Here is a 14,804-nt window from a genome sequence, read left to right as displayed (position 1 = left end):
AACTAACTTTATTAAATACGAACTGTAGGCAAATAACACATACAAAAAAACACAGCTAAAACGTGAAAAGAGTGCTGGGACATCACCCTAACTATTAACACCCAGTAATCAATAAATGTATATGTTTTAGGAGAAATAGCAGAGTTATCAGAAGATCCCCTTTAAACCCAATTTTTGCTCCCCTTCTTCCCAGAGCTATAACTTTTTTATTTTTCCTTCAATATCATCATGTGAGGGTCTGTTTTTTGTGGGTCAAGTTGCCTCTTATTGCAATGTTGCAGCAACCAAAAGAACGTAATTCAGGCTTTTATATATTTTTTTCTTATTATACCATTTACGGATTGGATTTATTTAGGTTACATTTCAATAGATCGGGTGTTTCTGAAAACAATGAGAGCAAGTATGTGTACTTTTTTACTGTTCTATTTTGATTAGGTCAAAGGGAGGTGATTTGAACTTTTATATTTTTTTCATATTTTCTATAACATTTTTGTTTCTACTGTTTATTGGCTTCAATAGTCCTCTTAAGAGACGTGAAGCTGTGATCATCCGATCTCTCTTGCACTAAGGCTTGAGCCCTGCTATGTGTAGCAGAAATCATCATCTCCTATGAACACCGGCCACGGGCCAGCATTCATAACAGATCTGCAATGACAAGCACAGGGGGTCTTTTGCAGACTCTCCGCTGTCATGCCAACCCATTGGCGCCATGCGATCAAGTGACAGGGGCACCGATGGGCAAGGTTTGTGAGGGGCATCCATTTTGCACAAGTTAAATGCCGTTGTCAGAGATTGACAGAAGCATTTAACATTTTAACAGCTGTGGGTGGATCGCAATTACTCCCTCCGCTGTTAGCGGCACATGACAACTAATCAAATCCGCTGTCATTTGCTGGGAAGATGCAAGCTTAGCGCCGAAGCCCGTATCAAAGGGAGAGACACGACCATTGACGTACCTATACATCATAGGTTGTGAAGGGATTAAAGAACACATAATTTAATATGCTGTAATTGATAGAATAAAATCATGAGAAACCTGCTTTGACTGGACAGAGACTTTTTCTTATATGTACAGGTTGCAATTGGACTTCCTCCCAGGACAATATGCTATTGTCAATTATGAAGAAAAGAATGAGCAAATTTAATTTTTCTGTTTGTTTGGATTGTTAAAGTGAATTTGTCAGTAGGATTTACTCCCCAAACTATGTGTATGCAAATAGAGAGAAAAAAGCTACAGACCATAAAAAACAGGGATCCCCACAGAAACATACTCAAATATTTTATTAGGTACAAAACAAGCAATACCAAGATAAAAACAATTAAAAGTCATAAAATGACATAGGTGCAAAACTGAATTGCCCGTAATAGGGCTACAGTGCCCCAAACCCACATGCTCAATATACAAAACAGTATACTTATATGAAATAAGAATGCATATGGTCAGCACATAGCAGATTATAACTAGACTAAATTAAATACCTCAAATAGACACACAACCATAATATACATAATATACATAACAGACAGATAGAAAATGTGTGAAACATCCCTTTGTCTGAAGCAATGCAATGCAAAGTGGATCAAATCAATCCTCAAATGAGAAAAAATTCACGCCGGGTCACATGGATAATTATACAGAGGCAAAAGTAATCAGGCAGGTAATACCAACCAGGAAATCCTAAGTGAGCATCAGGTAAGAAGAGGCAAGAAATGTCCAAATGTAAAATACATGGACAAAAAAACTCACCCAAAGAAAATAGAGATGTCCAGAGTCGAGGATACCCCATCAAAATGATCAAGGGCAGGGTGATCTCACCAAAGATAGAGTCACACGTGGAGGGCCAGAAAGATGCCCGATGTGTGTCACCACCCTAAGTGGCTTCATCAGGGACTGGTGATTGTGCTCCCATGTACCACCTGTATATAAGTACCTAGAATATAAATTTATGAAAGGCAGCTGTAACACTTACTAGTGAGAAGGCAGCAGGTCCAAACCGGAAGTATGCAACTACAACGTGACCCAACCATGGCAACCACACAACAATACAAGACCGCATGCCCATAGGCGACGGTAGCACTGGAGTCTCATATTGGTTGTCATTTACAAATGCGCACCCATACTGACTAGTGCCGATTGCAGAAATGCCACACTCATTGGGTTATACAAAGCATATGTGAACCGCATGTGTGAAGCATAACATATGATCAAGAGACCAGCGCATGCGCAAAAGGACAAATGACTAAAATCACAAAAAGATTTATTAGTGCGCACGCGCCATGATGCACAAGGTATAGTGGAGCCAAAGGGCTAACTGACGCAACCTACATTATATACAGGTTAACGGCGCATAAATATATCATGGATACATAGATGAGATCCAACGGGTTAAAAGATGTCAAAATAAAAATAGAGCTATATGTGGATTTAAAGTTTGATTTATTTTGTTTTATTTTAATGTGCATGTATAATAGCTAACGCTAAATGTGTAGCGACAACAATAATCCTGTACACCCAATCATGATGCCGTAACCGCAATACTTAAGTTCATATACCTGAGTGCGGGTAGTAAAGTCTTGCATTAGTTAACGTTTACAAGTGCGCATGCGTACTGACTAGCGCTGAAGAGAAAGAAGACACAGTCATTAAGTGACTAACGCATCCGTGAACTGCATGCATAGAGCATAACATAAGAACAAGAGATGCTATAATCCAGAAGAACAGACTTAATAGTGTGCACGTGCCATGGCACACGGGATGTAACAGAGCCCAATAGGTCATTGAGGCAACGAATGTACAAATCCAAGGCGCATAAATGTACCATGGGAGAATAAAATCCTAGAGATATAAGAAACTGTGTATAAGTTTGAAGTTTGATATATAACAGTGCGTGAGCATCATAGCTAACCCTGAAACTATGGGAACAACAATAATCCCATGCAAACCATATGTGCAACCAAGATAACAGGTAGCCCAGGGCCAAGTGTACATGTAGAATAAACGGCAACATGCAAATCCCATGGGTAAGAACACTTATCGATGCATATGCACAAACTATGTGTATGGTCATGTAGCTCTTTCAATGATACATCCAGCAATACCTTTACATGGCCAGTGCTCTTCCATTCCTGAAAAATCAGTGTTTGAATTGATATGCAAATAAGGATGTAGAGCTATTTGTAGATCTGAAGCCTCTGTCACTCCAGCTCTATTCCCCACCCATCTCTGCCTCCTCCAGCTTGATTGATGGTTCCTATGCCTGAGGTCACACTGCAAAGAAGCTGTCAGTCAAGCAGGAGGAGTTGGCGCTGGGCAGGGTAGAGAGCTGGAGTGACAAAGGCTTGAATTCTACCATTTTCATTTGCATATTAATTGAAAAGCTGATTTCTCAGTAATGGAAGAATGGATCGGCTATGTAAAGGTATTGTTGGACTTGTCTTTGAAAAAGCCACATGCATTTATAGTCTTGGGAGTGAAATCCCACTGGCAGATTCGCTTTAAATATATATGATTAGCATTTGTATTGCATGGAATGGCACAAAAAATCAAATATGAATTTGAGCTGTTACTTGATATTAGTGTAGGACAGGGGTGTCAAACTGCATTCCTCGAGGGCTGCAAACAGGTCATGTTTCCAGGATTTCCTTGTACTGCACAGGTGATAATTTAATCACCAACTCATTATTTGTGTAGGTGATTAAATTATCACCTGTGCAGTACAAGGAAATCCTGAAAACATGACCTGTTTGCAGCCCTCGAGGAATGCAGTTTAACACCCCTGGTGTAGGATGATGGTGATTACAATGGATGGGGAAATTATAATTAGTATTTCATCACTATTTTCTGTAATGCTTTCTCTACAGCGTCTCTGGTTGCCCACTGGCTGACAAGACCTTGAAGTCTCTTATGGCTGCAAATTCCCAAGAACTTAAGTACGTGGTAAAATATATATTTATATGATGTTATTCACTGTCTCCTATAAAATGTAAGCGCATATAGGTACAAGTATCTATTTGTTATATTCAGTACTTTCAATAAGGTTGGTTGGTTTTGGATGCTATACAAATGTTACTTGAAAAGTCATTAATATCTATTAAAGGGAATCTGTCACCGGGTTTTTTCTAGCTAATTTGAGAGCAGCGAGATATAGAAACCAAGACCCTGATTCCAGGAAAGTATCACTGGTCTGTTTAGTGTAGCTTTCATAAATCATTGCTTTATCGTCAGGACACTATCACTAGAGAAATAATAAATCTGCTGCCAATTTGTCTAACCCTGCCCCCGTCACTGATTGGCAGCTTTCTGTCTATGCACAGTGCGCAGACAAAGCTGCCAATCAGTGGTGTGGGCGGGGTTATACAGAGCTCAGCATTTAGAGAACTGGTAGATCCGCTGCGGATAGAACAGTTTTAAATAAAAACTGCAGTAAATTAAGTGATACATCGTTGGAATCAGGGTCTCTTCCGTTACATCATCCTGCTCTCAGTGGGGGTAGGAAAAAAACCTACTAATTCATTTTAATTAGAAAATGGAAGGATTTAACTGAAAATGACATCAAATCTGAAAAGCACTACCAAAAAAACAGCCATATTTACCCAAACCTGGTTACAATACTAATGTATTACATGATGTAGGAGCCCCATGATAAAGGTGGAGGCAGCACAAGTGCAAAATACTGATAAAACAACCAATCACACACCTACCAATCAAGGAGGGGGTGGCCGCTGAGCATTCTAAATGTACATACTGATTGTATAGGATGGATAATTCTCTTATAGGGCACAAGTCACTTAGATACACGTAGTGCACCATGCCGGCTTATTGGTCACACCCACACTAATGGGTCAGGTAGGCTGCCCAGTACTCTATAAGTGCACCATATTTATTTAAATGAATAAAATAGACAACTTTCGACTCTGCAAAAACTCTTACTGTTTCACTTATTCATTCTCGTCTGGACTATTGTAACTCTCTACTAATCGGCCTCCCTCTGACCAAACTCTCCCCGCTCCAATCTGTCCTGAATGCTGCAGCCCAGGATCATATTCCTCACCAACCGTTACACCGATGCCTCTACCCTGTGCCAGTCATTACACTGGCTACCCATCCACTCCAGAATCCAGTACAAAACTACTACCCTCATCCACAAAGCACTCCATGGCTCAGCACCACCCTACATCTCCTCCCTGGTCTCAGTCTACCACCCTACCCGTGCCCTCCGCTCCGCTAATGACCTCAGGCTAGCATCCTCAATAATCAGAACCTCCCACTCCCGTCTCCAAGACTTTACACGTGCTGCGCCGATTTTTTGGAATGCACTACCTAGGTTAATACGATTAATCCCCAATCCCCACAGTTTTAAGCGTACCCTAAAAACTCATTTGTTCAGACTGGCCTACCGCCTCAATGCATTAACCTAACAATCCCTGTGTGGCCTATTTATAATAAATAAAAAAAAGAAAAAAAAAAAGAAAAAAGGTTCCTCGCATCATGTTCTCATACACTTTATGCAGTATTAGCCCTCTGTGTCTGTACTGCTACATACTGGTTCATGCAGCTTTACATGAACACCTGAGCCTTACACTATAGCTGGTCCGAATAACTATAGCAATTGTTACCATCCACCTCTCGTGTCTCCCCTTTTCCCCATAGTTTGTAAGCTTGCGAGCAGGGCCCTCACTCCTCCTGGTATCTGTTTTGAACTGTATTTCTGTTATACTGTAATGTCTATTGTCTGTACAAGTCCCCTCTATAACTTGTAAAGCGCTGCGGAATATGTTGGCGCTATATAAATAAAAATTATTATTATATAACTGCCCCCTCCGTGTATGGTAGGTTGCGAGTGGTTATTTTATCAGTATTTTGCACCTGCGCTGTCTCCGCCTTTACCATGGAGCTGCTTCATTCTGCAATGCACTGTGACCAGGTATTGGTAAATGAGGCTGCTTTTATTCTGTGAAGTTCTTTGAATGATGTACTTTTCAGTCGATTTAAAAAAAAAAATTTAATGTAGGGACTCGAAGGACAATGAGGACCTTAGACATGGGTGTTGAGCTTGGGTATTTTGCACAAAATATCAACCAATACATCATCTAGGCAGCCAAGTCCTCTAGTGCTATAGTGTTGGTGGGACTGATTGGGGTGTCTGTCCTTGTGGGGTGCACTTATACTGTAGAGTGGTGGGCAGCCTACTAACACTTATCTGTGTGACTAGCGTCCTATACAAGCCTTATCTGTCTGCATTTAGAATGAACGTTAACCACCCCCTCCATGATTGGCAGGTGTGTGAGTGGTTGTTTTATCAGTGTTCTGCCCCTACACTGCTTCTGCCTTCTATCATTAGGGGCAACAGCATCTTGTAGTGCATGAGTAATGTGAGTAGGTGTTAGTAAGTTTGGCTGCTTTTTTTCTGTTATTTTTATGTTTGAAATGACTGTAATCATGTTATACAAAACTATGATCAAAAATGGTAAAAAATATAAATAAATAAAACTTTCAATTAAAGTAGAGTAAATTATAATAAATAATGATTTAGGTGTAAAGAAAACTACAAATGAGATATGAGGTCTTATGTAAGATGATTAGTTTTAGTCTGGCTTATTGTGACACCAAATGTATATAAAAGTGAAGACATTTCTGTATTACCCCAATGTTAAACTGAACAGAAAAGCCACAAAAAGAGGACTAAACATCCTCCAAAAATTATACAGCAGAAAAAGAGCAGCGATGTTTACCTGCCCAGGCCTCCAAACAAATGCAGGATGCAGCAAACCCATGTAGTAAAGATGGCAGCAACACAGGTACAAAATACTGAACCACTCACAACCTACCAACCCAAGGAGGGGGTGAGTGCTTAGTATATGATTGCACAATAGAGGCTTGTATAGGGCACTGTTCACATAAAGGAAATGCACAGCATCTGGCTTACAGCCAACTAGTGACACCAATACTATTAGATCAGGCAGGCTGCCCAACGCTATCTAAATGCATCCCATGTGAACAGACTCCCCAGATTACAAGACCAAAAATAATGGGCCTGGCTACACCCTGAAAAATATGTGCATTTCCTGTATGTTAGCAGCGCCCTATACAATCCCCTTTTGTGCAATCATATACTAAGCAATCACCCCCCCATGGGTTGGTAGGCTGTGATTGGTTGTCTCATCAGTATTTTGTACCTGTGTTGCCGCCATCTTTACTACATGGGTCTGCTGCATCCTGATAGGGCATTTGTTAGGTGACCTGGGCAGGTAAACATCACTGCCCTTTTTCTGCTGTACTAATCACCCCAACGTCCAAACTTTATGATGTTTATTCACCGGGCACACGATGGTTCAGACCATCAGCTCATTAAAGAACGCTGGGGATGAAACGTTGTACACCTGGTGAATAATAATAACATTTCGGATGAAATTGGAGTACTGCGGATATTCTTTCATTATTACATGGATTTGTGGATGTCCTTGAATGACATCCTGATTTGCTAAAGTGTGTTGCTTTTCCTTCTGCTGCTTTTTGGGTCACTTCGACTCCCTGGAAAAATGGAAAAAAAAGATCAGAATGTCATCTATCCTCCAAAGGGACACCAAAAAAAAAACCTGAACATGATGATTGAAAACACATTTTTACCTCCCAAAATCCAATTTTTTATGGGTGTCACTTTGGTGTATAGACAACTTTCTGGGTTTCTTTTTATTTACCATTTTTCCAGAGAGTTGAAAGGCCGAAAAAAAGGCAATTTTGCCATTTTGATTATCTTCCATTTTTGTGTAGAAAATACTTTGATATTATAATAAGTAAAACAAATACACCCATGGTATATATATATATATATATATATATATATATATATATATATATATATATATATATATATATATATATAATGTTTTAGACTTGGCTATTTATGTTTTGTGAAAGGCGAGGAATTTACATTTTTAGATTTTTGTATTTTATATTTACATTTTTTAATGTTTTTAACATTCTGTATTGGTCCTCTTAGGGGTCTTGCACCTGAGATTGATTGATTGCATATAGTTTGTATTGCATTACTTCTTGTAGCAGGCGATTACATAATTATTAAAGGAATCCTGTCAACAGTTTTGTCATGTGTCAACTAAGGGTATGTGCACACATGGCGGAAAGGTGTACGGATTTTTCCGCACTGATTTTGGTAAATCCGCACAAAATCCGCACTGCAGATTTACTGCGGAATTACCATGGATTTACCGCGGTTTTTGTGTGGATTCCACCTGCGGTTTTACACCTGCAGAGTCCTATTATGGAGCAGGTGTAAACCACTGCGGAATTTGCACAAAGAATTGACATGCTGCGGAATAAATGCTACGTTTCCGCGCGTTTTTTCCCACAGCATGTGGTACTGTAAACTTATGGAAAACTGCTGTGAATCCTCAGAGGCCAGTCCGCTGCGGATCCGCAGCAAAATCCGCAACGTGTGCACATACCCTAAAACTATCCTCTTATTCAGCACCTGTGCTGCATTAAATAAAGAGTTAGATAACCCCGACTTCCCCCTGTATACCACCTGAAAACCTGTTAAAGTTCTCCAGCACTGTATGTTAATCCTGCAGCTCCTGTCCGAGGGGCATCCATTAGAGTTGAGCGACCTTGACCTTTTTAAAGTCGAGCCGGGTTTCGCGAAACCCGACTATCTCAAAAGTCGGGTCGAGTGAAATCGGCCGATTATGGCGAAAAGTCGGAATCGACCGAAACACGAAACCCAATGCAAGTCAATGGGGCAGCATAGTCGGCAGTGAGTGGGGGCCAGGAAAACACCTAGAGTGCCCATTTTAATGTCAAAACCATCCATTCTTCTTAATGAAGCTTGTCAAGCTTAATTTACCTTATAATAATTGGAAGGCATTTGAAATTGGGGGTCATTTGGCTAAAGTTGTGGGGGGTAGGGCTGGTTCAAGTAATTAGTGGGCCCAGGAAATCTGGACCACGTCACGGCAGTGGAGCAGGGAGAGGTAAGTATTTCAACTTTGCAAGTGCTGTGAACCTGAGCAAGCAGGGGGGGCCCACTTGTTGGCATTGGCACTGGCACAGGGCCCCTCAAAGTACAGCGGTGTGTTTGCACGGCGGGGGCGCCTCCCACCGGCAGCAACACTTTTGCGTACTATGAGAGGCCCTGTGCCAGTGACGTCGCCAACTAGTATTCCTCCCCCCACCTGATGAAGGAACCTGCACTTTCATCTGCACCTTCCTCTTTGTCCCCGTGTAAGGTGGTATGGTATGCGGGAAGAGCAACCTGACTTTCAGCAGGGTCACAATGTTGTTGTGTAGCGTGCACGGGGAATGTTGCGTTATGGGTCAATGTACCAGCAGACTCATCTATCACTGGCTGGGCAATGGGCACGATGAAGTGGGAACACAGATATAGGCCCAAATAATAAAGTGGGCTAAATGCAGTTCAAAATTGGTAACACAGGAATAACCAGGGGGCATTGCAGTGGAGGACAACTGGAATGAGAGGCTGACACAGAGAGTAGGGCCAAATCAGTAAGTAGTCGAAATGCAGTTCAAAATTGGCAACCGTAGTAAACAGGCGGCACAGCTTTGTTCAGTGGAGGAGAACAGCAAGGAGTGGCAGACACCGATAGTAGGCCCCAAACCAACTAGTACGCCAAATGCAGTTGTTCCATTTAACCACAATTTAATGAGAGCCTGAAGATAGAAGCTCAGGAAAGGCAACCTGGGGAACACCTTGGAGTGTAACACACCATCTCTCTCCACCCCATACCCAATTTGTAGGCCTAATGCAGTGTAGTTTCCAAGAACTACTAAACGAGAGCCGGAAGATCGAAGCTCAGGAAAGGCAACCTGGTGAACACCTTGGAGTGTAACACAACCTCTCTCTACACCCCATACCCAATTTGTAGGCCTAATGCAGCGTAGTTTCCAACAACTACTAAACGAGAGCCGGAAGATCGAAGCTCAGGAAAGGCAACCTGGGGAACACCTTGGAGTGTAACACAACCTCTCTCTACACCACGGAAGGGCTGATTCTTAGGAAGGAAGGCTGTTTGAAATAAGCATTGCGCGTCCGAGGGTAATTATATTCTTATTAGGTATATACTCACCCTCGGACGCGCCCTGCTTCTTAATTTGTAATGAATGTTTATTTGCAATGTGGTTTTGACTTACTTGATTATTTTTGTAATTAATGATTTTATTAATTTCATTGTTTTACATCTTCTTGGCAATAATATAAAGAAGACGCGACAGGACAACAGTCGGTGGATGCCATATCTGTGTTTTCAATTTAAAAAACCTTTCAGTTAACTACTTGCAGGAGAAAGTAATTGTAGCTGGTGGACCTTTTTAGTACAGTTCCAGATTTTTGTTGTGTGTTTGTTTTTAATGTTAAAATGTCTGCATTTGATATCTCACCAGTATCTTCTTTTTTATAATCAAAATAATTATTTTTTTATTTTATGATGTTGGTTCAAGGGGTACACGGGCAGCAGTAGACAGGTCAGTGGAGGCCTAGTGGAAGGAGGGACCGCAGATGCGCCACTGTTTCCCCCATACCAAATTTGTAGGCCTAATGCAGCGTAGTTTCCAACAACTACTAAACGAGAGCCGGAAGATCAAAGCTCAGGAAAGGCAACCTGGGGAACACCTTGGAGTGTAACACACCATCTCTCTCCACCCCATACCCAATTTGTAGGCCTAATGCAGTGTAGTTTCCAAGAACTACTAAACGAGAGCCGGAAGATCGAAGCTCAGGAAAGGCAACCTGGTGAACACCTTGGAGTGTAACACAACCTCTCTCTACACCCCATACCCAATTTGTAGGCCTAATGCAGCGTAGTTTCCAACAACTACTAAACGAGAGCCGGAAGATCGAAGCTCAGGAAAGGCAACCTGGGGAACTCCTTGGAGTGTAACACAACCTCTCTCTACACCACGGAAGGGCTGATTCTTAGGAAGGAAGGCTGTTTGAAATAAGCATTGCGCGTCCGAGGGTGATTATATTCTTATTAGGTATATACTCATCCTCGGACGCGCCCTGCTTCTTAATTTGTAATGAATGTTTATTTGCAATGTGGTTTTGACTTACTTGATTATTTTTGTAATTAATGATTTTATTAATTTCATTGTTTTACATCTTCTTGGCAATAATATAAAGAAGACGCGACAGGACAACAGTCGGTGGATGCCATATCTGTGTTTTCAATTTAAAAAACCTTTCAGTTAAATACTTGCAGGAGAAAGTAATTGTAGCTGGTGGACCTTTTTAGTACAGTTCCAGATTTTTGTTGTGTGTTTGTTTTTAATGTTAAAATGTCTGCATTTGATATCTCACCAGTATCTTCTTTTTTATAATCAAAATAATTATTTTTTTATTTTATGATGTTGGTTCAAGGGGTACACGGGCAGCAGTAGACAGGTCAGTGGAGGCCTAGTGGAAGGAGGGAACGCAGACAGGCTTCGAAGGCCTAACATAATAAAATGGGCTGGCTGTAGGCAATTTATAATTGGTTCCATGGGAACACGGGCAGCAGTAGACAGGTCACTGGAGGCATAGTGGAATGAGGGACCGCAGACAGGCTTCGAAGCCCTAACATCATAAATTGGGCTGGCTGTAGGCACTTTTAAATTGGTTCCAGGGGTACACGGGCAGCAGTGGTCTGGTCAGTGGAAGTCTAGTGGAAGGAGTGATGGCAGACAGGCTTCGAAGGCCTAACATAACAAAATTGGGCTGGCTGTAGGCACTTTTAAATTGGTTCCAGGGGTACATGGGCAGCAGTGGTCTGGTCAGTGGAAGTCTAGTGGAAGGAGTGACGGCAGACAGGCTTCGAAGGCCTAACATAACAAAATTGGGCTGGCTGTAGGCACTTTTAAATTGGTTCCAGGGGTACACGGGCAGCAGTGGTCTGGTCAGTGGAAGTCTAGTGGAAGGAGTGACGGCAGACAGGCTTCGAAGGCCTAACATAACAAAATTGGGCTGGCTGTAGGCACTTTTAAATTGGTTCCAGGGGTACACGGGCAGCAGTGGTCTGGTCAGTGTAGTAGTAGTTGAAAGAACGGACCGCAGACAGGCTTCGAAGGCCTAACATAACAAAAATGTCAAAACAATGGTATTGTCAGTGCCAGGCATTGAAGGATGGCAGCGCATAGACTAAACATTGGTGAAGCTGTGAGAGATAATTTTGCTAGTGGTAGAGCACTGTTTGAGCTGGGGGGGGGGGAACTGTCTTGTGGCCGGCGGTACAGGCACAGGGCCCCTCATATTACAATGGTGTGTCTGACGTTGGGTGCGCACCACCAGCGCCAGAGACACTTTATTGTACTATGAGGGACCCAGTGGCAGTGCCGTCGACCAAAAGCGGGCACACCCACCTCTTCAGACAAACAGCACTCTCACGGGTGCTGGCGCAAAGTGGCGATACCACGGCCCCGTGTGGGGAGTTTGGCCATTTTGTTAGGAGTAAACATGTCGTATGCTGGACAATCAGGTGCAGAAAATTACGAGATTGGAAAAGTCATTCAGAAGAGTCCACAGTCAAGACCTTTTCATAGGAAAGTTAGGTGTCAGCCGGGCAAGGTGGGGCAAAAGATTTCGAAATCCAGTTGTGGTTCATTTTAATGAAGGTTAGATCATCTACATTTTGGGTAGCCAGACGAGTCCTTTTTTCAGTTAGTATTGAACCTGCAGCACTGAATACTCTTTCTGATAGGACACTAGCTGCCGGGCAAGCAAGCTCCTGCAATGCATATTCTGCCAATTCTGGCCAGGTGTCTAATTTGGATGCCCAGTAATCAAATGGGAATGAAGGTTGAGGGAGAACGTCGATAAGGGATGAAAAATAGTTTGTAACCATACTGGACAAATGTTGTCTCCTGTCACTTTGAATTGATGCTGCAGTACCTGTTCTGTCTGCGGTCATAGCAAAATCACTCCACAACCTGGTCAGAAAACCCCTCTGGCCAACGCCACTTCTGATTTCTGCCCCTCTAACACCTCTGGTCTGCTGGCCCCTGGAGCTCATGTGAGAACGATCACGGGCGCTGTGTGCAGGGAATGCCAGAAGCAAACGGTCAACAAGAGTTGATTGTTTTGTTGCTAATATTAGTTCCAAATTCTCATGTGGCATAATATTTTGCAATTTGCCTTTATAGCGAGGATCAAGGAGGCAGGCCAACCAGTAATCGTCATCGTTCATCATTTTTGTAATGCGTGTGTCCCTTTTGAGGATACGCAAGGCATAATCCGCCATGTGCCCCAAAGTTCCTGTTGTCAAATCTGCGCTTGTGCTTGGTTGAGGGGCAGTTGCAGGCAAATCTACGTCACTTGTGTCCCTCAAAAAACCAGAACCCGGCCTTGCCACGCCACCAATTTCCAGTGACCCCGGGAAAGCTTCCTCATTAAAAATATACTCATCCCCATCATCCTCCTCATCCTCCACCTCCTCTTCGCCCGCTACCTCGTCCTGTACACTGCCCTGACCAGACAATGGCTGACTGTCATCAAGGCTTTCCTCTTCCTCTGGTGCAGACGCCTGATCCTTTATGTGCGTCAAACTTTGCATCAGCAGACACATTAGGGGGATGCTCATGCTTATTATGGCGTTGTCTGCACTAACCAGCCGTGTGCATTCCTCAAAACACTGAAGGACTTGACACATGTCTTTAATCTTCGACCACTGCACACCTGACAACTCCATGTCTGCCATCCTACTGCCTGCCCGTGTATGTGTATCCTCCCACAAAAACATAACAGCCCGCCTCTGTTCGCACAGTCTCTGAAGCATGTGCAGTGTTGAGTTCCACCTTGTAACAACGTCTATGATTAGGCGATGCTGGGGAAGGTTCAAAGAACGCTGATAGGTCTGCATACGGCTGGAGTGTACAGGCGAACGGCGGATATGTGCGCAAAGTCCACGCACTTTGAGGAGCAGGTCGGATAACCCCGGATAACTTTTCAGGAAGCACTGCACCACCAGGTTTAAGGTGTGAGCCAGGCAAGGAATGTGTTTCAGTTGGGAAAGGGAGATGGCAGCCATGAAATTCCTTCCGTTATCACTCACTACCTTGCCTGCCTCAAGATCTACAGTGCCCATCCACGACTGCGTTTCTTGCTGCAAGAACTCGGACAGAACTTCCGCGGTGTGTCTGTTGTCGCCCAAACACTTCATAGCCAATACAGCCTGCTGACGTTTCCCAGTAGCTGCCCCATAATGGGAGACCTAGTGTGCAACAGTGGCAGCTGCGGATGGAGTGGTTGTGCGACTGCGGTCTGTGGACGAGCTCTCGCTTCTGCAGGAGGACGAGGAGGAGGAGGAGGAGGAGGGGGTGCGAACGGCTACAGCCAACTGTTTCCTAGACCGTGGGCTAGGCAGAACTGTCCCAAACTTGCTGTCCCCTGTGGACCCTGAATCCACCACATTTACCCAGTGTGCCGTGATGGACACGTAACGTCCCTGGCCATGCCTACTGGTCCATGCATCTGTTGTCAGGTGCACCTTTGTGCTCACAGATTGCCTGAGTGCATGGACGATGCGCTCTTTAACATGCTGGTGGAGGGCTGGGATGGCTTTTCTGGAAAAAAAGTGTCGACTGGGTAGCTCGTAGCGTGGTACAGCGTAGTCCATCAGGTCTTTGAAAGCTTCGCTTTCAACTAACCGGTAGGGCATCATCTCTAACGAGATTAGTCTAGCTATGTGGGCGTTCAAACCCTGTGTACGCGGATGGGAGGCTAAGTACTTCCTTTTTCTGACCATAGTCTCATGTAGGGTGAGCTGGACTGGAGAGCTGGAGATCGGGGAACTAGCGGGGG

General features: G+C 43.3%; 1 protein-coding gene across 3 annotated transcripts in view; it reads left to right on the top strand.

Moving 5' to 3' along the window:
• Nucleotides 1–14,804, top strand: part of ST18 (ST18 C2H2C-type zinc finger transcription factor) — a 524,976-nt gene that overhangs the window by 384,107 nt on the left and 126,065 nt on the right. For all 3 annotated transcript variants that reach the window (XM_069731333.1, XM_069731332.1, XM_069731331.1), the window contains exon 15: nucleotides 3,862–3,930. In XM_069731333.1, coding sequence (XP_069587434.1) covers nucleotides 3,862–3,930 — 69 coding nt within the window. The remainder of the gene's footprint in view (nucleotides 1–3,861; nucleotides 3,931–14,804) is intronic.

Source organism: Ranitomeya imitator, chromosome 6, assembly GCF_032444005.1.
Source record: "Ranitomeya imitator isolate aRanImi1 chromosome 6, aRanImi1.pri, whole genome shotgun sequence".
Lineage (NCBI taxonomy): Eukaryota > Metazoa > Chordata > Amphibia > Anura > Dendrobatidae > Ranitomeya > Ranitomeya imitator.
The sequence above is the reverse complement of the archived record's forward strand: the minus strand, read 5'-3'. Positions and strand labels throughout refer to the sequence as shown.